The sequence below is a fragment of the Podarcis cretensis genome (assembly GCF_951804945.1).
Source record: "Podarcis cretensis genome assembly, chromosome: 6".
In the NCBI taxonomy this organism is placed as follows: Eukaryota; Metazoa; Chordata; class Lepidosauria; order Squamata; family Lacertidae; genus Podarcis; species Podarcis cretensis.
In genome coordinates, this window is record NC_137175.1 from 90,742,016 (window position 1) to 90,767,377 (window position 25,362).

At 46.1% G+C, this 25,362-nt stretch overlaps 2 protein-coding genes across 5 annotated transcripts in view; one reads left to right on the forward strand and one right to left on the reverse strand.

Annotated features, from left to right (window-relative positions):
• Positions 1-25,362, reverse strand: part of SWT1 (SWT1 RNA endoribonuclease homolog) — a 264,858-nt gene that overhangs the window by 163,689 nt on the left and 75,807 nt on the right. The gene's annotated exons all lie outside the window — the stretch shown is intronic.
• NIBAN1 (niban apoptosis regulator 1) overlaps positions 1-25,362 on the forward strand; it is a 104,785-nt gene that overhangs the window by 74,536 nt on the left and 4,887 nt on the right. The window contains exons 6-13 of the mRNA XM_079981219.1: positions 1,809-1,924; positions 7,858-7,962; positions 9,667-9,829; positions 13,787-13,974; positions 15,510-15,671; positions 16,313-16,423; positions 20,024-20,131; positions 24,781-24,892. Of these exons, the coding sequence (XP_079837345.1) occupies positions 1,809-1,924; positions 7,858-7,962; positions 9,667-9,829; positions 13,787-13,974; positions 15,510-15,671; positions 16,313-16,423; positions 20,024-20,131; positions 24,781-24,892 (1,065 nt within the window). The remainder of the gene's footprint in view (positions 1-1,808; positions 1,925-7,857; positions 7,963-9,666; positions 9,830-13,786; positions 13,975-15,509; positions 15,672-16,312; positions 16,424-20,023; positions 20,132-24,780; positions 24,893-25,362) is intronic.

A 25,362-nucleotide genomic window follows, 5' to 3' on the forward strand; every position in this document is an offset into this window, starting at 1 on the left:
CCTCGCAAGACGAAAAGAATCCGTTCCGCGATTCTCTTCGTCTAGCGGTTTTTTTGTCTTGCAAAGCAAGCCCATTGACGGCTTAGCGGATTAGCGCTATTAGCGGCTTTTAGCGGCTTTTAGCGGCTTATCAGCTTAGCGGATAAGCAGATAAGCGGCTTAGCGGCTTAGAAAAAGGGGGGGAAAGGAAAAAAAGTCGGAAAAACTCGCAAGACATTTCGTCTTGCGAAGCAAGCCCATAGGGAAATTCGTTTTGCGAAGCGCCTCCAAAACGGAAAACCCTTTCGTCTAGCGGGTTTTTCGTCTTGCGAGGCATTCGTCTTGCGGGGCACCACTGTACATCTAAAAGCTCGTGGACATGAGAGAAGCCCTATCATCACTAGCTAGGGTGGAGACATCTTTGTTTACACCCAAATGCCAGCCTTCTTGTTGGTCTCGTTGTCCTTGCCCTGGATAGGGATGAGCACAGCTCTTAAATATGAAAACACATGACTCAGAGTCCCCACCACCAGGGCAATAATTACAGCTTTTGTGTCTTCCTCTGCCCAAAAACTTGCACTGGCTGGGAACTTCCAAGCAGCTGATCCCTCTGGTGGCAAAAATGGTTTTTACAAGTACTCTTGCCTGCAGAAAAGTGGATGCTTTAACAACCTCACACTTCTTGTGGCTGCACCTAGTGATTGCTGTGCTAGCACAATATTGTATCACTTAAAAATGGGGTTTGCTTGGTGGTTGAGCTGAAGGTATACTTCTCCAAGACTGAAGTTGCCTTAAGCTGCTTTCCTTCTCTGTCTTTTATTTAATTTAACTTAATTAAAATTAAAATTATTATTATTAAAATGTGTGTATTTCCCTCCATCTGAAGATCATACAGCAGTTCACAACATAAATATACAAAATGAGAAGACAAAATACATAACAAACACAAGAACAGAAATAAACTTATAACCCTGAACACAAACTTTTACATTGTTGTTGGACCAACTGGAGAAGCAGGTGGGACTGTCCTTTGCTATTGCAGGATTTCTCTATGATGGGACAATAAGATACCTAATAATGAGCGTTCCAAATGGGAGGGGGCAAAATCAAGTTATTGCCACTTGCATTAAATATCAGGAAAGAGAACTGTTGCTGACAGAACAGGACTCCCCTGCGTATTTTTTCATGAAGAAGATTAATAAGAAACTCAACCCTGTGAGTGAATTTAAAAGTCAATTTTTACTGAGGTTTCTGATGATCACAATGCATCAATGCTCCCAAGATGTGAAGTAGGAGTACAAATACAACTCTTTTTTTCCTAATGAAAATCGTCAGCATCTGAAATCTGCAAATGTACCTTTGCCTCTGCGCTCAAAATTCCAGTTTCTCTACACATTTATTAAAGTGTTGTACAAAATGGTAGCCATTTCTAACTGCTGGCTTAAAAATCTTTGTGAACTATATGGTTTAATGTGTTACTGATTATCTGTAGATTGAGTTTTCCAGAAATCTACAGAATCTTGACTATGTTTAGGTAAAGTAGTGATCAAAAATTTGTTAGAAACATTCTAGGGATGATGGTTACATTAATTATTATTGTTCTTCATTCTATGATTGACTTTGTCTTATAGAAGATATTGGGGAAAAGTACAGCACTTTTCCGTGTATAACATGCCCCCATGTATAAGATGCCCCCTATTTTGGGGGACTGAAAATTCAGAAAATGGGGGGAGATAGCAAGTTGTTGAGCTTTTTGTGGGGGAGGATTGTCCCAAAATATTAGCACTTGCTAATCCAAATCAACAATTCCTATTCTTTGTTTCTTTCAGATTATTTCAAGCAGGCCTCATTTGAAGCTCAAGCCTTTTTGGAAGCTGTCCAGTTTTTCCGTCAGGAGAAAGGCCACTACGGGTCATCAGAAATGATAACTGGCAACGAAATTCAGGTACTAGCCAAGATACATGTGGTAACAATAAAGGAAGAACTGTACAGAAAGTTTGGATCAAGGAAAAAACAACAACAACAACCCAAATTGGGTCAAATGCCATGGCTGTTGAGCCATGCACCAAATATTGCTTTCCCCTCCAAATAATAATAATAATAATAATAATAATTTATACCCCGCCCATCTGGCTGAGTTTCCCCAGCCACTCTGGGCGGCTCCCAATCAAGTGTTAAAAACAATACAGCGTTACATATTAAAAACTTCCCTGAACCTTAAGATGTCTTCTGAATGTCAGGTAGTTGTTTATCTCTTTGACATCTGATGGGAGGTCATTCCACAGGGAGGGCGCCACTACCGAGAAGGCCCTCTGTCTGGTTCCCTGTAGCCTCACTTCTCGCAATGAGGGAACCGCCAGAAGGCCCTCGGCACTGGATCTCAGTGTCCGGGCTGAATGATGGGGGTGGAGACGCTCCTTCAGGTTTACAGGATCGAGGCCGTTTAGGGCTTTAAAGGTCAGCACCAACATGGCATGCCTCTCTACCCCAGGACAACAAATCATAAAAGACAAAGTATGTCAGTTTGCATTTCTTAGTACAGAAAGTATTGATCTGATGTGCAGAGATCTTTCCTATTCTATTTAATTCAAGAATCTTCTCTGTGTGAAGGAAACAAGCAGAAGTTTCATGATGTTTGGGTTATTCCTTCAAGGTCATGCTGACTATAATAATAAAGCCAGAAGGAGCTTAGTTTCACGTTTGCTTTCTATCTCTCTTCCTTCTGTATGTAGTATTAAGTTTTAGTCTTCTTAAAAGTTATAAGCTTAAGTCTGCTGCAACTGGATTTCTTATGGCCAGTGCCAGTCCTGAATGTATTGGATTTGTGACCACAATGCCCATTTGCCTTCACTAGCAGTAAAGCTCTGCTGGATGAAATATTAATAGCTGCTGGTCTATTTTTGGGGGAATCCTGCAACATGTTTAAGTTTTTACTCTGCTAACTATAGATTGGAGTTCTGCTCTAGATCAGTATGGAGTAGAATTCCATTGCAAAGTTTGTGTCCTGTAAATGCAGAGTGTTGAACATAAGTCAATAAATCCATTTAGATCTACAGTGGTACCTCGGGTTACATACGCTTCAGGTTACAGACTCTGCTAACCCAGAAATAGTGCTTCAGGTTAAGAACTTTGCTTCAGGATGAGAACAGAAATTGTGTTCCGGCGGCGCGGAAGCAGCAGGAGGCCCCATTAGCTAAAGTGGTGCTTCAGGTTAAGAACACTTTCAGGTTAAGTACGGACCTCCAGAATGAATTAAGTACTTAACCCGAGGTACCACTGTACTATAAGGGACGCAGGTGGCGCTGTGGGTTAAAGCCTCAGCGCCTAGGGCTTGCCGATCGAAAGGTCGGCGGTTCGAATCCCTGCGGCGGGGTGCGCTCCCGCTGCTCGGTCCCAGCGCCTGCCAACCTAGCAGTTCGAAAGCACCTCCGGGTGCAAATAGATAAATAGGGACCGCTTACCAGCGGGAAGGTAAACGGCGTTTCCGTGTGTGGCTCTGGCTCGCCAGATGCAGCTTTGTCACGCTGGCCACGTGACCCGGAAGTGTCTCTGGACAGCGCTGGCCCCTGGCCTCTTGAGTGAGATGGGCGCACAACCCCAGAGTCTGTCAAGACTGGCCCGTACGGGCAGGGGTACCTTTACCTTTACCTTTACCACTGTACTATTATTATTATTAGTCACGAATAATTTCAGGCAACCTTTTCCCAACCTGGTGTTTTCCTGATATGTTTCATTACAACAGTCTGTGTTGGTCGGGGCTCATTGTAGCCCTGTAGTTCTGGAAGGCAACAGGTTCAAGAAGCCTGATTTCAGGGGAGGTGTTGACATTTTTTCTCCCCCTTGATTTTTTTATTCTTCAGCTTTTCTAGCAAATGATACCTGCTACAGGAATAGTTTTACCTCCAAGAATGGATCTGAGTTGTTGCATAGAATGACAAGTGGTCAACATGGTTATAGAGTTTTAAAAATGACTTTAGGTATATTTGAGGGGGGGTATTTTTAGTTTAAGGGACGCGGGTGGCACTGTGGGTTAAACCACAGAGCCTAGGACTTGCTGATCAAAAGGTCGGTGGTTTGAATCCCCGTGACGTGGTGAGCTCCCGTTGCTCGGTCCCTGCTCCTGCCAACCTAGCAGTTCGAAAGCCCATCAAAGTGCAAGTAGATAAATAGGTACTGCTCCGGCGGGAAGGTAAACGGCGTTTCCATACGCTGCTCTGTTTTGCCAGAAGCGGCTTAGTCATGCTGGCCACATGACCCGGAAGTTGTATGCCGGCTCCCTCGGCCAGTAAAGCGAGATGAGCACCACAACCCCAGAGTTGGCCACGACTGGACCTAATGGTCAGGGGTCCCTTTACCTTATTTTTAGTTTTGTTCACAGATGCTTATTTATGGGTTCGTGAGAAAGGCAAAAGCAAAAAGATTTTGAAACCTTTAAGTACACACTTAAAAGCCTCGGGTGCCCTGTGGGTGATGCCCACTTCAATCTCAGCCCCTGCTTTACATGAAATACAGGGACAATTAGGCTGACTTGCATTACCCAAAGGCTTACAGAGATAAGATTGTATGCTAATGACTTAAAATACTTGAACAGCACTGATTGTTATCCTTTATGATACCTGTATCCTTTATGATACCAGTATTAGAATATAGGGATGATTACCTGGAGGGGGCAGGGCAGGTTTTAACTAGAAATGATTGATTGATTGATTGATTGATTGATTGATTGATTTCTATGTCAGTTTTTATTCAAATAAATCCCAAAGCGGCTTACAAACAAAAGATAAAAATAACGTAATGGAACATCACGAATGCAGCATAAATCGTATAGAATACTTAATAAATCACCTGTAAAACAATCCCAAATCCCAAATAAAACAATTAACATCTATGTAACACTATTAACAAAACAACTAAAAAACAGGATAAACATCACAGTTACACCAAAAATCAATATTATAGGATTCACAAAGTACGACAGCATCCATATCTATAAAACAGGGACGTCCAACTCCCAAAAGACTGCAATCTACTCCCAGAATAAAAAACTGCCCCTTTTTGAGGGGGTTCAGGTCAAAGTGGTTGAGCTTTTTTGGGAGAGTAAAATGTCAAGATCGCTAAGGAAACAAACTGCCGCTGAGGGATAACTCCGTCTACCGATCTAGCGATCATGCGCGAATGGAGGACGGGGCGAGGGGCCAGGGCCGTATGCTCTTATGCCACCGCAAAGGAAAAGGAGACCGCGATCGACCAGAACCACCAGGGGATCGACCAGTCGATCGCGATCGACCTGTTGGACATCCCTGCTATAAAACAATATTAACAAAATAGCAACAAAACAAACAATGCCCTGTTGAGTTTGTACATGTTCTCTCCCCTCCGCCGTGACTCATAAACTTCCATTCTATTCAATGCATCAAAATCCAGCTGTACATAACGCTCTTCACAACCTTTCTGCTGCTAGGACACTTCCATTTTCATAAGAGGAAAATGGAAAACCAGAATAAGACTAGGCTGCAAGTTGGAGGTTAGGTGATACCTGGATGTGTGTTCAACTATGATTAAAAAAAACCCATATGTAATAATAATAATAATAATAATAATAATAATAATAATAATTTATTTATACCCCACCCATCTGGCTGGGTTTCCCCAGCCACTCTAGGCGGTTTCCAACAGAATATTAAAATACAATAATCTATTAAACATTAAAAGCTTCCCTAAACAGGGCTGCCTTCAGATGTCTTCTAAAAGTCTGGTACAGTGGTACCTCGGGTACATACGCTACAGGTTACATACGCTTCAGGTTACAGACTCCACTAACCCAGAAATAGTGCTTCAGGTTAAGAACTTTGCTTCGTGCTCCGGCGGCGCGGCGGCAGCAGGAGGCCCCATTAGCTAAAGTGGTGCTTCAGGTTAAGAACAGTTTCAGGTTAAGTCAGGACCTCCGGACCGAATTAAGTACTTAACCTGAGGTACCACTGTAGTTGTTTTTCTATTTGACATCTTGTGGGAGGGCGTTCCACAGGGCAGGTGCCACTACCGAGAAGGCCCTCTGTTCCCTGTAACCTCACTTCTCGCAGCGAGGGAACCGCCAGAAGGCCCTTGGAGGTGGACCTCAGTGTCCAGGCAGAACAATGGGGGTGGAGGCGCTCCTTCAGGAATACTGGACCAAGGCGTGAGTATAGTTATATTTATTAATAGTTTAGCTTCTCATAGGGTTTAAAAGTCACGCTTCAGCCCCATATCCATACGTCTACGCTGCAGGTTAAATGATTCTACAAGGTGCTTCTACTCACCTCAAATGTGATAACATCTGGACATTTTGATGTACCCGGGGGGATTAAAGTATTATTTGAAACTTGCACAGCTCCGCATTCACCTGGCAAGCTTATAGCATCTCATTAGCTGATTTTGCAAGCCGTGGGAATTACTCACAGCCCATATCTCCCTTGAGCCCTATTTTAACAGAGCTTAGATAGATTACATTATTATCTCCTTAGTCATGAGTCACGTGGTTCGCTATTGCCTGCTCTTTTTGTGCGAAGTGTATTAAAAACAGAGTATTAAAACCATCATCATCGTAATGTACTTGCAGGAATTGGCAAATGGATAGCTGTTGGATAATAAGTTAAAAATAACAAAAAAACTATTGTACTGTAAGGATAATTATCAGAAATGAAATGTGAATTAGAAATAATTGGCAAAACTGTGCAGCAACTAGAGGAAATTATGGACACATTGACAACGGAGTGAGGGGAACCATTTTTGGGAAAATTGTATTAGTTTTAATTGGTGATTGATTCGGTAAAATTTGGAAAATCAATAAAAATGATTTCGGGGCCGCCCATCTGACTCTGAACAACAGTGTAGTGTTAGGAATATAGGTTGTCAGAACTTTATTATCCCATTAATAATAATAATAATAATAATAATAATAATAATAATATATTTATTATTTATATCCCGCCCATCTGGCTGGGCTTCCCCAGCCACTCTGGGCGGCTTCCAAAAAAATATTAAAATACTGTAATACATCAAACATTAAAAGCTTCCCTAATACTCCCCTCTTTCTACCCATCTTGCAAGGAACAGGCCACATACTGCTAAGTAAGTTAAAAATGCTTTACTTACAGATTCATAGGTCTGACACATGTGTTGTTCCATGCAATTGCAAGGAGAAGCACAGGCATAATACTCTTGGGCAGAAAATATAGAATATAGTTCCAAACATGTACTTTAAGCTTGGGTGCAAGCTTACACTCATCCTTTGTTACATGATGCGTGGGAGGGAAAGCTTCGCTTCCTCTGGAGAGGGTGTGTGATCTCATTGAATCTATCTAGCAATGCAGCTCTGTGGTCCTTAACCTCTTCATGCACTAACTAGAAGTCATGTATAGTTATGCTTGACAGCAATCTCCCACATGAACCAGCTCCTTAGCCTCTGAGTTTCTGCCAAGATAGCTTCATTCACAGTGTTCAGGCACCGTATTTTTCGCTCCATAAGACGCACCTGACCATAAGATGCACCTAGTTTTTAGAGGAGGAAAGGGGGAAAGCCCTGTTTTTGGGGGGATCAGCTCACAGTTGTGCAGCTTCTTTTGCAAAGGGGAAAAGCCCTGTTTTTTGAGGATCAGCTCAAAGTTGTTGAGTTTACTTTGCAAAGGGAAAAAATTCTGTTTTTATGGGGTTCAACTCATAGTTCTGCAGCTTCTTTCCAGACAGATAATCTAATCAGCCAGTCACACACAGTCGCTCCATAAGACGCACAGACATTTCCCCTTCCTTTTTAGGAGGAAAAAAGTGTGTCTTATGGAGTGAAAAATACGGTACATGCTTTTGAGGCTGAAAATATAATTGTTTCATTTTGCTCCCTTGTAGATTCTCAGCAACCTTGTAATGGAGGAACTTTTACCTAGCCTTCAGACTATGGTGCTTCCTAAAATGAAAGGGAAGAGACATGATCGAAAGCGGGCGTGGTTTGGTGTAAGTATTGTTTTCCCTATTTCCTGATCAGTAGGAAGTTTCTGGGCAGCGTTTTACAGGTTGAATAGTTCAGAGACTTATAGTGCCTTTTGTAATAAATTCTATAAGCTGAGCAGAGGGAAGCAAACAGTTGTTCAGTGTGAGACAATGCTAGTACTGAAGTCAGTCCTTCAAAGGTACCCACAGCTGCTTCTTATAGTATAATGCTAAGACTTCTTTATCTTGCAGGAAATATATTTAAAACTGTTTCAGCTCCACTCCAGGAAGCTAGGGTGCTTTTCAAAAGTTCCAGTGGCTTGCAGTAGCCACCGGCGATCAAAGGATATTAAAGCAAGCTTGCTCAGCTTTCTGGCTATATACAAAATACTTCAGTGAAAGTGATCTTTTTGATTCGGAGAACACGCTTACAACTGTATGGTTACTGTATTTTTCGCTCTATAGGACACACTTTTTCCCCTCCAAAAATTGAGGGGAAATGTGTGTGTGTCCTATGGAGCGAATGCAGGCTTCTTGGCTTCAGCGATAGCAACACTAAGCCTCCGAAGTGCAGAGGGAGCGCTCCCTCTGCACTCCAAAGCTTCGCGTTGCTTTCGCTGAAGCCTGGAGAGTGAGAGGCGTCAGTGCGCACCGACCCCCCTTGCTCTCCAGGCTTCATGGATAGCCGCGTGCACAGTGGCGTAGCGTGGGGGGTGCAGGGGGGGCCGGCCGCACCGGGCGCAACATCTGGGGGGGCGTGCTTGCCGCCTCCGGAGTTGCCGAAGAGCCTCGGGTGCAGGCTGTAGCAGAGACCCATGTCTCGCGGAACCGACGAGCTGTGCGCGCGTCCGGGCTGAAGGCGTCCGGCAGGCAGCGGCTCTCAGCGCTCGCCGCGGTCCCCGCGCGTCAGGGCCGTGGAGGCCGCGCCAGGCAGCCCCTCCTCACAGCCCCGCCGCTGCTGCTGCAGCTGCTGGGCCATGTTGCATTTTCCTCGCCTCTCTGCCCTCCTCCTCCTCCGGGCAAGCGGTGTCGTTTGGGTGGCAGCGCCAGCCGCAACTCGCCTCAGATCACCTGACACGGACCCACCGCCGCCACCGCCATGGCTACCTTACCGTAAATACCCCAACCCAGGCAGCAGCAAGAAGAAGCTGGCAGCGGCGGCAGGTTAGGGGTTAGGGGCGCAAATTACTTGCCTTGCCCTGGGTTAGGGGACGCAAATGACTTGCCTTGCCCTGGGTGCTGACAACTCACGCTACGCTGCTGCGCGTGCAGCCCCTCCGGCAGGGAGAGGTTGTGCGGGGCTAAAGAGGAAGCCAAAACAGCGAGCGGGATCCATCCCGCTGGCTGCCTTGGCTTGTGCCATAGCCTCATGCAACCCCTCTGGCAGTGAGAGGCTGCTCGGGGCTATGGCTTCTTTAGCCCCACGCAGCCTCTCCCAGCTGGAGAGGTTGCGCACAGCTAAAGAGGAAGCCAAGACAGCGCTGTCTTGGCTTGTGCCATAGCCACGTGAAACCCCTCCGGCAGGGAGAGGCTGCGCGCAGCCTGTACACTGCTCTTTGGGGCGGCGGGAGGGAATAAGATTTTTTTTCTTGATTCCCCCCCCCTAAAAACTAGGTGCGCCCTATGGTCCTGTGTGCCCTATGGAGCGAAAAATACGGTAATTTGTAGAGTAGCTAGCTGGCCTGTGTTGCCATTGATGATCAGCTTTTGTGCTTTCCCTTCTCCTAGATACTAGAAGAAACCTACCATTTGGTCCAAAATCAGGTTTCCGATGGTTTACGTTCCCTGAAGGACGAATGCAAAGAAGTTGCCTCAGGCCTTGAAGGAACCATTCGGTCAAATATGGATGAAATTCTGACCTCCAAGAATCACTTAGCTGGGAAAATAAAAGGTTGGCGGTGTCAATTACTGGTTGCTGGGAATCACAAGTTGGGGAGAGGATTCTTGCTTTGCTTGTGGACGTCCCTTGGTGTGTCAGGGACTGGCAGGATGTTGATGAGAATTCAGCAGGGGGAAGGGGGCTGCAGTCTGACTTGGGAGAGGGGTCCAGTGATCTGTGGGGAATTGTACCGGCCAGGAGGCAGGAGTCGGAGGGAGGGGAAGCATCAGAGCTGGAGGGTGGAGCACGGGATGTGTTGGAAGAAGAGGAGGAGGCAGCAGGTCAGGCAAGCAAACGGCCAGGTGCTTCCCCACACTGTCTCCCAGAACCAGGAGGGGACTGAAGAGGGGTGAGCAGAGGAAGCTTCTACTCAGGCATAGTCTCCGCCTATATGCACGCAGCCCGTTAGGGTGAGGTAAATAAACTGGTGGAGAGGGAGCGATCCCCTGTCGCTGCAACTGCTCCGCGGAGCACAGATCTGGAAATAAATGCCTAGATGCTAGACTGGTGTGTTGGGGTATTCAGAATTTTGACATTATAGAGTTAACTCTTTGCCATGTGCATTCCTTTGGCTGGGGAGCCCCCCCCCGTGACACATGGGCATCTGATTGGCCACTGCACCAGGGGGCGGGGCTAGCCTCCCGCGGGGGTAGGGCAAGCATCCCAGGAGGGCACCGCGAGCAGCGAGCATCCCAGGGGGTGGCGCGGCGATGTCACCCCCCCCCCAGGGATGACACCCGGGGCGGTCCACACCCACCGCACCCGCTTCCTCTATCAGTGTGGGTGGGGGCATTGGCCTGCCCAAGAAAGCCTGTTCTAATCTTAAATAGACAGGATTTTGTTTAAAAATCAGTATTTTTCTATTTCTCCTTTGACCACTAGAGGAAAAATTATCATGTGAAACTTTTTCTTGGCTTGGGGAAACTGTGATAAGGAGAAATTTACCTGCTAAATTGTTACATGTGAAGGTCACAGGAGCATAACTAGTAAAACTAGTTTGCAAACCTATGATTTATGCTCTGAGCAAAAACTTCACCGCAAATTTCCAATCCATGAACTGGTTAAGAATTGCTCCATCGTCATACTTTGGAGACGCGGGAGTTGTCAGCATGATTCAGAGGCTTATTCTCAGAAAACTGCTTGACGTAGGGTATGTTCACGTGTAAAAATCTTTTTCCTTTGCCTTCTGGAAAGTATGTTACTCTATTGCAAGCTGGCAGGAAAGTGACACAACAAGCCTACAAGACAGGGCACATTTTTTTTGGGGGGGGGGGGCGGGTTCCATACAGGTGACCAGATCAATAAAGGACAATGGATCTTGCGCTCACTTGCAATAATATGAACTAACTCCAAGAAAACATGTCTTTTACTTTCTGCTTATAATATTTTCTTCCCCTTAAACTTTAGTTAGATAGTTATGAAACCCTCATTGTGCTGGTTGAATCCAAATCGGTGGTTTCTTCCTTGTATTATGGAAAGATAAAGTAGGACCACGTTTGTGCCTTTTAGTGAAAGGGCATCCTTCTCCAGTTTTGTCCGGCATGTTGAATACACTACACATTTCATTTCCATCGTATAATGTGTGTGAGGGCACAAACTTCACTTAGAATTCCCAGTTGGTGATGGGTGTTGCCTATGTTACTGTTGATAGTAAAAATATATTAATGACCTCATCCTTCAGTTCTTTCCGTAAGCATTAGCCATTTCCTTGTTGGGAGAGTTCAGCTGAATTGAACTGCAGTACAGTTTACATGGGATGCAGGTGGCGCTGTGGGTTAAAGCCTCAGCGCCTAGGACTTGCCGATCGAAAGGTCGGCGGTTCGAATCCCTGCGGCGGGGTGCGCTCCCGCTGCTCGGTCCCAGCGCCTGCCAACCTAGCAGTTCGAAAGCACCTCTGGGTGCAAGTAGATAAATAGGGACCGCTTACTTGCGGGAAGGTAAACGGCGTTTCCGTGTGCTGTGCTGGCTCGCCAGATGCAGCTTTGTCACGCTGGCCACGTGAACCGGAAGTGTCTCCAGACAGCGCTGGCCCCTGGCCTCTTAAGTGAGATGGGCGCACAACCCCAGAGTCTGGCAAGACTGGCCCGTACGGGCAGGGGTACCTTTACCTTTACCTTTACAGTTTACATGGTGTGGTCTAGAAGTATCCTTTGTTTTCACAGCAACAAGTCACCAAGGCTTAATAGGAACAGAACAGCCTCTGTATCTTGGACGTCTTGTTTTGCCTTGATTCCCTGTACTTAATAATAAACTAATCCATAGTTTTAATGCTTGCAACTTATTTTAAATTGGGCTGGCCAGTCAGAGATAAAAGCTACATTCTTGTTCATCAAAGGGAGTTGAGCAAGCCTAAATATGCCCAAGGGTTACCATAATTAGAAGAAGAAGAAGAAGAGTTTGGATTTGATATCCCACCTTTCACTCCCTTTAAGGACTGTCAAAGCGGCTAACATTCTCCTTTCCCTTCCTCCCCCACAACAAACACTCTGTGGGGTGAGTGGGGCTGAGAGACTTCAGAGAAGTGTGACTGGCCCAAGGTCACCCAGCAGCTGCATGTGGAGGAGCGGAGACGCGAACCCGGTTCCCCAGATTACGAGACTACCGCTCTTAACCACTACACCACACTGGCTTTTCTAAGTGTAAAGCTCTGTGGAACTGATACAGTGATAGCACACTGAGCTAAGAAATCAAGTGCTCCAGACTTTCACATCCGGTAAAAGAAACATTCAGAAATTTTGATTACAGTATGAAGTTTACAAGTCGCATCTCACCTACATTGCTATTTTGCCAGTAGCCAATCAACTAGCTTGTTTTGCAAAACTACATGTATAATTCTCCTGTTCTCTTTACATCATGACTAAGAAACTGAATCAAGTGTCATTCTAGGAAAGATCTGGTAGTTATCAGACTCTTTCCTCCCCTAGTCATGTTGAACAAGGATAGTGTAAAATGCTTGTGCGCATGATGTGCAATATGCTTGTTTGTGTGAGAGTGTGCTTGATGCATCCTTTTCTCAAAATGCATAGAGAGGCACTGTTCCAGTCCAATGGAACAAGAGCTGCCCTTCTTGCCAGTGACTCCAGTGTCTGGACTGAGAGTCAAGAATTACAACTGTACTTCATAGTGTAGTCCTATTACTTTGATCCATAGAACTCAATGGGAGACACTGATAACTAAGCCAGACACAATCTGCATATTCTCATGATGTGCAGGATATAGAAAAAGGTCTGTGTATCGATTAATCTGTCACTGATAAATGACTATATACAGTTGTACCTTGGTTTTGGAACAGCTTAGTTCCCGAACATTTTGGCACCTGAACGCCGCAAACCTGGAAGTGACTGTTCCGGTTTGCAAACTATTTTTGGAAGCCGAACATCTGATGGAGCTTCCGATTGGCTGCAGGAGCTTCCTGCAGCCAATCAAAAGCCACGCTTTGGTTTCTGAATGTTTTGGAAGTCAAATGGACTTCTGGAATGGATTCCGTTTGACTTCCAAGGTATGACTCTGTGTGTGTGTGTGTGTGTGTGTGTTTCTGTTTTACAATTTAAAATACTAATTTTACATCCTAAAGATATCAATGACTTCCCTTCTTCTCTTTCCATGGTTCATTTTACATATCACAAATCCTTCCATATTTTCAGAAACTATACTATTCAGTATTCCATTATTCCATCCATCATAACTTATTTACACTGTTGAATTTATCTTAATGGTGCCAGCGTTTTCAGCTGTATACAGTTATTTTCCATATATTCAATAAATGTTTTCCAATCTTCTTTAAACCTATGTTCTTCTTGTTCTCTTATTCTATATGTTAAGCCTGCGAGTTGTGCATATTCTACCAACTTAAGTTGCCACTCTTCTTTATTTCGGACCTCATTGATAAATGACTTTAGGTGTCCTTTGGATTTTGATAGTCTTTCTTATCCTTGGAGCCTCTAACTCCGGCCTGCCTTAAACTTTCAGAGAGTATATCTGAGCCCATCCAGACCTGTTGCGGCGAGAGCATCCAGCCTTTTCTGGCTTCCATCCTGGAGGAGCTCATGGGCCCAGTGAGCTCTGGCTTCAGCGAAGTCCGTCTTCTCTTTGAAAAAGAGGTCAATCAGATCAGCCAAAATTTCCAAGAGACAAATGACATTGCAAAGCTGAAAGAGGTATGATAGCCACGTGATGTGACCTTTGGTTCAGTCCCCACCTGTTCACCCAAAAAGTAACAGTAACCTGTCTTGCAAGATTCTTTTCAGAGGAATAGGATAAGGGAATATTGCAGTCTGTCGAAGCCTAATGAACAAGGTTACAAATGCTAAGCTACATGCCGTAAGCCGTAATTGTCATCTGTTTGTCTGCAGCCATTATCTTCCTACTCAAAGGCTCAGAAAGAGCCAATGTACATAATTGTAAAGGCTGCGGCAGTATATAGTGATTACTGCAGTTGGAATTACAATTCTTAGATCATCTCAAGGTCATACTGTATGTGGCATTTGTCCTGTAGCTTGCCCTTGCCAGTTTACATTTACAGAAAGCAAGTAGCTAGTTGGGAGCAATAATATTAACAACAACAACAACATCTAGCTGGCTTTCCCCACCCACTCTGGGTGGCTCCCAACAGAATATTAAAATGCAGTAAAACACCAGACATTAAAAACTTCCCTAAACAGGGCTGCCTTCAGATGTCTTCTAAAAGGCAGATCGTTGTTTATTTCCTTGACATCTGATGGGAGGGTGTTCCACAGGGTGGGCGCCATCCCTGAGAAGGCCCTCTGCCTGGTTCCCTGTAACCTCACCCTGCAGTGAGGGAATTGTCAGAATGCCTTTGGCGCTGGACCTCAGTGTCCGAGCTGAATGATGGGGGTGGAGACGCTCTTCCGGGTATACTGGGCCGGATTAAGATACAGTGGTGCCTCGCAAGACGAAATTAATCCGTTCCGTGAGGCTCTTCGTATAGCGGTTTTTTCATCTTGCGAAGCAAGCCCATTGACGGATTAGTGCTATTAGCGGTTTAGCGGCTTTTAGCGGATCAGCTGATAAGCGGCTTATCAGCGGATCAGCTGATAAGCGGCTTAATGGCTTAGGAAAAGGGGGGGGGAGGGGAAAAAACCCGCAGGAACTCGCAAGACATTTTCGTCTTGCGAAGCAAGCCCATAGGGAAATTCGTTTTGCGAAGCGCCTCCAAAACGGAAAACCCTTTTGTCTAGCGGGTTTTCCGTCTTGCGAGGCGTTCGTCTTGCAGGGCACCACTGTAGTGGCATCTGGGTAGAGGATCTTTCACCCTTTGCCACTGTTTTTGTCTTGGTCAGACTTGCTGTCACCATGTGCCTGCTGTTCACATTGGGAGGAAAGTTCCCGTGGTGGCAAATTTGAAGTTTAGTTTGACGCTATGAGCCCCTTATCACTCAACTACTTAGCTCATTTGCACTATCCTTATGACATCAGTACAACTAACCCAATGACAACTAGGTCAATAATTGATCAGTTGCATTATTGGTTGCCCTATTCTATGGGGCTGACGTCCTCAGAAGCCCAACTCTGCCTTCTCTTGGCTGCTAGGTCAGTCATTACCACTGGATCTTCAGGGCTCCTGAGCCATCAGTTCTTTGCCTGGGATAACACTCTTAGCCACTGCGTTTCATCAGCGCAAAGTAGTTGAATAAACATTACTGAAAACCTATGGATACTGTCTTCCTGACAGAACGTGAAGCACCTGACAAGCCTGCCATACGACTCTGTGAAAATGGAACCTTGCTATCTGAAAGTTGACCTCCTTCAAGAGCAACTCCAGGACCTCAAGAGCCGCTTCAAATTCTATGATATTGGCTTGGTTATTCAGATGACCCAGAACGTCATGCAGGAGGTACTGTAAAATTCACATTTATTTTGACAGTCAGCCTAGTTTTTGGTCTTGGTGTGTGCATCCCTTATTGTTGTCAGTGGCTCAACACACATTCAGATTACTGGCCAATTTCCAGTGGGGTAGTATTGATTTCTAAGGCGTTAAGCACTCCCAAATGCTATCTGGAAAACGGTTCGCCCCGTCAGAGCCAAACCAGCATTCTGACCAGCCGTCTCAGAAATCCAGATCTGGAGTGTGTGCCTTCTAAGCTAAGGTCCCTAAACTCTTAGTTCAGTTACTGGAGCAGGAAGTGAAGAATATAGAAGTCACTGTTGTATCAGGCGAGGGAAGAAAGTCAAGCGAATGGAAACTATATCAGACCAGATTGATGCAAAGACTTCATGTTGCCTGCCCATCGCAGGAGATGATGTCACTGTTCCCTTCTGTGCCCGAAGAGGATTCACAGAGTGTTGACAATAATCACCAGGCTAGATCCCATCCCCAGACCACGAGACTCCTGAATTAAGCCGTAGAGTCTCTGACAGAACCAAGATGATGTGTTGTTGCCAGAAGTGCCTTGAGGTTGATGTAGGTTCATCTTGGTGACTCTCGGAATTTTGTAGGCAAATAAATATGGCATCTATCTCTCAATGTGTTTATAGCTTATGGAAAATGCTGTATATACCTTCGATCACCTGCTGAGTCTAAGTCATCATAGGGATGCGGTCAAAGTGTCAACAGCCATTGAAAAAGTCAAACTCCGTGTTCTTAAGGTATGCTGTTTATTTACTTATTCCCGCCCTCTGCAAGGGAAATCTAGGGGTGTAGTATCTATTATAATTATATATATCACCACATTTAGACTTGTTAGACCAGTGGTTCGCAAAGGGTGTGGCAGGAGAGGATGGTAAGTGGGGTGGGAAGACACAAGGACAATCAAAGAGATATTTAAACATTTCAGGCTTGTTTATAATATATTTTGGGAATGACTCATGGTCTTATGGCATTGTTTCATACTTTCAGTGCTCCCTCTTAGGAACAGACACTGCTCATATTATAAACATGCTCATATTATAAATTAGTTGTGTTCTATGTTACAAATCAAGCACTGCTCGGGGTTGTTTCTTTTTGTTTTCCATTGTATTTGTTAACAGCTAAAAATTTGGCATGGCGCAAACCAATTTTTTATTGTGGCGCAGAGAAAAAAAGTTTGAGAACCACTGTATTACGACGCTTGTTACCCGGAGGTCTCCAAGCAGCTTCAAACATGTTTTAAAAACACAAAACGCTAAAAAATGAACACATCGGTGCAAAAACACCTATTTTATACACACACACACACACACACACACACACACAGAACAATCCCCGCAACCCCCTAGTAATGGCCTCAGGAAGATACGACAGCACACTTACAGTTTAAAAATAAATTATCATCTTGGTCTATCAGAAGCCTAGGAGAAAAAGTACATTCCTTAAATTTTTATTAATGTATAGCCTGGACATGTGTTTCCATTTCTTAGCGTTGGTAAGGAGCTGCTGTGTGAAGGGACACTGCCACTGAACCCCACTCCCAGTACCAGCACCCCTGCAGCTAGACCAAATGGTGCGGGGGGTTGTGAGGTCAGGGCTGTGAAGATGCACCAGCAAAACCAGGCTGGCTCTTTTGCATGTCAAGACCTCAAGGCCTCCCCTTATGTTGAATAATAACACCTGGACACAGTATTTTAGGTTAATGGGTAAATAAAGGCTACAACTTTATTGGTTACAGAATGTGAGTGGTATTGGCTTATTAGGCATTGGAATTGAATCGACTATACAGTAGTACCTTGGGTTAAGAACTTAATTCATTCCAGAGGTCCGTTCTTAACCTGAAACTGTTCTTAACCTGAGGTACCACTTTAGCTAATGGGGCCTCCTGCTGCTGCTGCGACGCCGGAGCATGATTTCTGTTCTCATCCTGAAGCAAAGTTCTTAACCCGAGGTAATATTTCTGGGTTAGTGGAGTCTGTAACCTGAAGCATCTGTAACCTGAGGTACCATTGTATCTGACTCCTGCCTGCCATGCAGGTAGTCCAGTAAGGGTCAACCACCAATAGGGGGAGCCCTGTTGATGTACATCAACTAAGAGCTCCCCCAGGGTCCCTGATGGGGTCATGGCATGGCCCTAGGCCCTAGCTGGGCTTCGGACAAGATCCACACCCCTGGATCCCTTTAACGGAATACCCTTAAAGTGGAGGGGCAGGTGATGGTCACAACCTCCCCTCCCCAGAACCAGGTTTTACCAATGCGCCAAACCTTACAAAAGTCGTGACGATTGCTACGAGGTAGGCGAAAACTGAATGGCCAGTGCCAGTTTTCCAAGTGGAAAAAATCTTACCAGGCGCCCTCAACAGGTGACCAACCGAGGTCCAAATCAAGGCCAAGATGTCGAACACATGAAAAGAGGGCGGGAGAAGGAACAAGAAGGGATATCCTCTGGCGACTGCTTAAATGCGCTAAGCCACGCCCCTTGGCTGGCTGGGGTCCGTGATGCAACCGGGGACTCCCTGTGTGCAGGAGGCCATGTGGCCTGCCCGCAACACTGCCCCACAAGGAAGTGGAGTGGCCTTGCCAGTGCGTTCACACAGTTGCAACTTCAATGCTGCCCTGCCCCGGCCAGGTGAGCTGTAGCGACGCAAATCCACCATGCCAGGCACTCGTGCCCAATGCTAAGAAATGGAAATACCGTACTTTTCTGTCTATTAGACGCCCTCGTGTATAAGGGACCCCCCCCCCCCATTTTGGGGGACTCAATTTTAAGAAAATGAGGGGAGATGGCCCAAAGTTGTTGAGCCTCTCCCCACACACAGCTGTGAGCAGGAAACACTCCCTTGATCATTTATAATACATTTTAATAGATACAGTGGTGCCTCGCAAGACGAAATTAATTCGTTCCGCAAGTTTTTTCTTCTTGCAAGTTTTTCGTCTTGCGAAGCACGGTTTCCCATAGGAATGCATTGAAAATCAATCAATGCGTTCCTATGGAAACCGCCTTCAGACCAGGTCCGGGGACAGTCTGTCCCCCGACCACTTCTGAAGGCTGGGGGGGGGGGGACAAGGGCTTTTCTTCCCACCGCCAGCCTTCAGAAGGCCCTTCTCCCCACCTCCTGCCCCGCAAGCTCCAGGGACAGGAGGGCTTTGCTGCCGACCGCCAGCATTTTAAAAGCCCCCGGGACAGCGGAGACTTCTCCGCTGTCCCGGAGCGATTTTAAAATGCTGGCAGGCGGCAGCGAAGCGATCTTAAAATGCTGGCGGGCGGCAGCCAGCATTTTAAGATCGCTTCGCTGCCGCCTGCTTCCCTGCTATCCCGGACCGCTTTTAAAATGCTGGCCATGGGGAGCAAAGGCTTTCGGCCCCCGCCGGCCTTCCTGGACCTCTTCTGAAGGCCGGAGGGGGGCGAAAGGCTTTGCTCCCCACCGCCAGCATTTAAAAGAGGTCCCCGGAGATTTCCCTATGGGCTTTCTTCTTGCGAAGCAAGCCCATAGGGAAATTCGTCTTGCGGAACGACTCAAAAACAGAAAACTCTTTCGTCTTGCGAGTTTTTCGTTTTGCGAGGCGTTCGTCTTGCGAGGCACCACTGTATTCGGGGAAGAAATATCTTCAGTGGATCTGAAGGACTCTGTAACGCCGCTCCATCATACCGGCCACTCCTGCTATTAATGGGTGTCTCATTCTGAATGTAATCATGCAACAGCTCTAGCTCAGTTGCAAAATTAAGACACAATTTCTGTTGTTTTAATAGTGCGTGATAAGTTGTGCCTTCCCTTTCCCCCCCACACTTATTAAAAAGTCCCGAAGCCCTGTCCTCCTTTGCCCCTTTCACCCTGCTGTAGCCATTTTGTAAATATGTGAAGTTGGTGTGTATCCAGTTGTTGATTGGAATGAAAGCAAAAATTAATCTGAGGTTTTCTAATCTACAAGATTAGAAACAATCTGAAGGTAGAGTAAATGTAATAAAAAATGCATCAGATGCTTCTTATTTTATTAATAACACTTATGATAAGTGAGTCATGAGTGATAGAACAAGGAATCTTTTGAGGAGCTGTGTGTGTGTGTTCACTTCTTATACACACACAAACACATACATTTATTTTTAACATGTGGATTTTATAGATTGTGCACATTATACTTTGCAAGAACAAAAGAAGGGACTTGGTTAAAGGAACTGTTTTCAAAGAATTCCTGGAATAGTTCGAAAAGAAACTATAGATTGCCTTTGTGCACTGATTTTGGGTGGGGTTTATTTTGATTTTGTGCAGAAAGCTGGGAGACGTTTGCCAGCACATTCAGATCTCGCAGCTGATTCTATTTATTTATTTTTAAATTGGCAGCAATATGACTATGACAGCAGTACCGCCCGGAAAAAGATATTTCAGGATGCCTTGGTCCAAATCTCGTTGCCCACGCTTCAGCGGACATTGGCTTCAACGTGTAAGCCGGTAAGTTACAATACCTGTATTTGAATTGAAAGGAGAGGAAGGATTTGCATACTGAAGCTACTGGGCTTATCACTGTGAATGGGCATTTAAATAATAATAATAATAATAATAATAATAATAATAATAATAATTTATTATTTATACCCCGCCGATCTGGCTGGGCTTCTCCAGTCACTCTGGGCGGCTTCCAAAAAAATATTAAAATACTGTAATACATCAAACATTAAAAGCTTCCCTAAACAGGGCTGCCTTCAGATGTCTTCTAAAAGTCTGGTAGTTGTTGTTCTCTTTGACATCTGGTGGGAGGGCATTCCACAGGGAGGGCGCCACTACCGAGAAGGCCCTCTGCCTGGTTCCCAGTAACTTGGCTTCTCGCAGTGAGTGAACTGCCAGAAGGCCCTCGGTGCTGGACCTGAATGTCCGGGCAGAACGATGGGGGTGGAGATGCTCCTTCAGATATACTGGACCGAGGCCGTTTAGGGCTTTAAAGGTCAGCACCAACACTTTGAATTGTGCTCGGAAACGTACTGGGAGCCAGTGTCGGTCTTTCAAGACCAGGGTTATATGGTCTCGGCGGCTGCTCCCAGTCACCAGTCTAGCTGCCACGTTCTGGATTAGTTGTAGTTTCCGGGTCACCTTCAAAGGTAGCTCCACGTAGAGCGCATTGCAGTAGTCCAAGCGGGAGATAACCAGAGCATGCACCACTCTGGCGAGACAGTCCGCGGGCAGATAGGGTCTCAGTCTGCATACCAGATGGAGCTGGTAAACAGCTGCCCTGGACACGGATTTGACCTGTGCCTCCATGGACAGCTGTGAGTCCAAAATGACTCCCAGGCTGCGCACCTGGTCCTTCAGGGACACAGTTACCCCATTCAGGACCAGGGAATCCTCCATACCTGCCCGCCTCCTGTCCCCCAAAAACAGTACTTCTGTCTTGTCAGGATTCAACCTTAATCTGTTAGCTGCCATCCATCCTCCAAAAAAAATATTACAATGTCTTTTAAATCACAGAACGGGCTTATGAAGCCTTGGTTATCCTCCTTTCTTGCTCTTGGAGCCAAAGAAATATATTCTGACTTTAGGATGCGCTTCTCAAAAACAGACAGTACCCTTTCCCCTTTTTGTTATGTACAGTTCGGCATAGTAAGTCATTGCTAGTGCATTTGTGGCAATGACATTGGCTCCCAGTACGTTTCCGAGCACAATTCAAAGTGTTGGTGCTGACCTTTAAAGCCCTAAACGGCCTCGGTCCAGTATACCTGAAGGAGCGTCTCCACCCCCATCATTCAGCCCGGACGCTGAGGTCCAGCGCCGAGGGCCTTCTGGCGGTTCCCTCATTGCGAGAAGCAAAGCTACAGGGAACCAGGCAGAGGGCCTTCTTGGTAGTGGCGCCCGCCCTGTGGAACGCCCTTCCAGCAGATGTCAAAGCGATAAACAACTACCTGACATTCAGAAGACATCTTAACGCAGCCCAGTTCAGGGAAGTTTTTAACGTGTGATATTTTACTGTATTTTTGGTTTTTATGGAAGCCGCCCAGAGTGGCTGGGGAGGCCCAGCCAGATGGGCGGGGTATAAATTATTATTATTATTATTATTATTATTATTATTATTATTATTACAAAACACAAGTGGTTGCAATCAGAAGAATGATCAGGGTGGGAAGATACTTTTGTAGTCTGGCACTGGCCAACAACAGAGTGTAGGATGGAGAGGGGCAACTGCGCCGCACCCCAAACAGTATTCCTGACCACAGCCATATAAGCAGACAAGTTTCACATTTTGACAACCCTCTATATTCTGTGGCCTCACGGGAGCTATAAAGTCGGGTGGCGCTGTGCGCTAAACCACTGAGCCTCTTGGGCTTGCCGATCAGAAGATCAGCAGTTTGAATCCCCATGGTGTGCTGAGCTCCTGTTGCTCGGCCCCAGCTCCTGCCAACCTAGCAGTTTGAAAGCACACCAGTGCAAGTAAATAAATAGGTACTGCTGTGGCGGGAAGGTAAACAGTGTTTCTGTGTGCTCTGGTTTCCGTCATGGTGTCCCGTTGCACCAGAAGCGGTTTAGTCCTGCTAGCCACATGACCTGGAAAGTGGACAAACGCTGGCTCCCTCAGCCTGAAATATGAGATGAGCGCCGCAACCCCATAGTCGCCTTTGACTGGACTTAACTGTCCAGGGGTCCTTTGCTTTTACCTTTTACATATTCTGTGACCAAACTGCACCAACTTTGGAAGATGTAATGATTGATCCAAAGTTTGTTGGAGGTGGGAATCTTCACTGATCTAGACATAAAAAGGTAAAGGTACCCCTGCCCGTACAGGCCAGTCTTGACAGACTCTGGGGTTGTGCGCCCATCTCACTCAAGAGGCCGGGGGCCAGCGCTGTCCGGAGACACTTCCGGGTCACGTGGCCAGCGTGACATCGCTGCTCTGGCGAGCCAGAGCCGCACACGGAAACGCCGTTTACCTTCCCGCTAGTAAGCGGTCCCTATTTATCTACTTGCACCCGGGGGTGCTTTCGAACTGCTAGGTTGGCAGGCGCTGGGACCGAGCGACGGGAGCGCACCCCGCCGCAGGGATTCAAACCGCCGACCTTTCGATCGGCAAGCCCTAGGCGCTGAGGCTTTTACCCGCAGCGCCACCCGAGTCCCCACGATCTAGACATAGATGAAGCCATATGAAAGGATAATATCATACACACATACATATGAGCCATTTTGGTCATAATGATAAGCTATGGGCAACACAGGAAATTGATTCATTTGCATTTCCTCTTCCTTGCATTTCCCAATCTCCTTTGCATGGAGGGGTGCATAAGATCTGATTGGGTGAAAGCAGGAGGCACAAGAAGCACATATAAAATCATAGAATTTTAGAGTTGGAAGGGGACACAGAGGGTCATCTAGTCCAAGCCCCAGTAGTGCAAGAACAACCACTTGAAATAAGCTCCATTGCCCTTCTTGAAATGCCGTATTTTTCACTCTATAAGATGCACCAGACCACAAGACGCACCTAGTTTTTGGAGGAGGAAAAAAAGAAAAAAAATATTCTGAATCCCAGAAGCCAGAACAGCAAGAGGGATCGCTGCGCAGTGAAAGCAGCAATCCCTCTTGCTGTTCTGGCTTCTGGGATAGCTGCGCTGCCTGCATTCTCTCCATAAGACTCATACACATTTCCCCTTACTTTTTAGGAGGGAAAAAGTGCGTCTTATAGAGCGAAAAATACGGTAAGGTCTGTGAAAGGTTTTTAAAAGAGGCAGCCTGCTGCACTACACTGCTAGCCCACAAGGTGGCTTGATAGCTCAGTAGAGCACGAGACTCTTAATGTCAGGGTTGTGCATTTGAGCCCCATGTTGGGCATGGGATTCCAACTCTACAACTCTGTGATTTTTACCTTTGAAAAGGTCTTTCCTTAGTTAGCTGCTGTTTTGCATATTCCATGCTCCCCCTCCCACAGATAATAGTCTTTGCGAAGGAGAATGTGTTCACAGTGGGTGTGTCTAATTTGCAGCAAGTACATGGCTTGGCGGGGGGTGGAAATGCCTGTCATTTCCCCTTGTGGACCCATCAGCTGAATTCTTTTTTTTTTTTTAATGTTCTTATTAGCAATTTCAACATAACAAATTATCAAAACATATCATATTCATTATTTCCCCCTTTTTTCCCACCCACCTTAGACTTAGACCTTAGACCCCCCCCCGAGACTATCCTCAGCTCCTCTCTCTGATTTCTCAGCACATATTATTCTCTGCATGTTATGAAATTATAAATCTCCTTACATTATCTATCTACCATGTTATCAACCAATAAATTTGGTCAGCCATCAGCTGAATTCTGCCAGTATTGGTCCTTAGAGCAAAAATGGTAAGAAATAGATGCAGATGGTGTAGCTGTCTTTACAAAGGAGGCATGAAAGCAGCCGATAAGAGAGATGGAGACAGTAGTTATTAGTACAGACTTATCTCCAAGCTGAGGGATGCGGGTCGCGCTGTGGGTTAAACCACAAAGCCTAGGACTTGCCGATTAGAAGGTCGGCGGTTCGAATCCCTGCGATGGGGTGAGCTCCCATTGTTTGGTCCCTGCTCCTGCCAACCTAGCAGTTCGAAAGCACGTCAAAGTGCGAGTAGATAAATAGGTACTGCTCTGGCGGGAACGTAAACGGCGTTTCCATGCGCTGCTCTGGTTCGCCAGAAGCGGCTTAGTCATGCTGGCCACATGACCTGGAAGCTGCACGCTGGCCCCCTCGGCTAGTAAAGCGAGATGAGCGCCGCAACCCCAGAGTTGGTCACGACTGGACCTAATGGTCAGGGGTCCCTTTACCTTTACCTTATCTCCAGGTTTTGTTCTTGAGCCAGTCTAGGGATTCTGTCCATTTTGTTTGCTTTATATGCCAAATGATACCAATTCTTCCTTTTTCTTTCCTCTCAAACTTGAGCCAGTGCTCTGGGTTTCTTGCCTCGTTGGAAAGAACTCTGCTCCTTTGGCTTGCTCACTGTTTCCTGCAAATTCCCCCCCCCCCCCCGCTCCCCCTGAAATTTCTTTTGGCACAGAGCTGGGTTGGGCCTCTTTCACACATGCAGGAAGAACCCCGATTAGCTGCAGTCGGAACGTGGTCCTTTTTAATCCTCTTGACATTGTGTCTCACCACACAGGAGCTCCAGAAATACGAGCAGTTCATTTTTGCCGAGCACAACAACGTGATTCAAGTCGAAAACGTCTACGAAGAGATTTTGCTGCAAACTTTGCTCGACGAAGCCCTCAAAGGTAACTTTGCTTTCTGTGACAAAACGATAATAATCCTGCGAAGTAAGAAACTGGCAGTGGCTCTCAAGATAGGAAGTTTCACTTTATCCATTTAGTTTCTTCTTGGTGGGCCTCCTTAGATGGTTACTGACTCTATGGGTTCCACCCCCCCCCCAATAAACCTCAAAGCTTTTACAGGGCTGGTCTGCCCTACTGCTGAGCAGTTCTCGCCATTATAAAGTTTATCCTAATCTTTAGCTGAAATCTTGTTTCCTGTCATTTTTACCCATTGGTTCTACTCCTGCCCTCTGGAGCAACACAGAACGACTCTGCTCCATCTTCTAAGATGTCTTCCAGACCCTTAATCTCCCCCCTAACAGGCTGAACTTTTCAGGGGGTGGAGACAGTCTAGGCTCCTGAAGCCATGCCTTATCACCCAGCCAATATCTGCCCCCCAGCTCTCGATGCCATGAAGTCCACATCCCTGACCT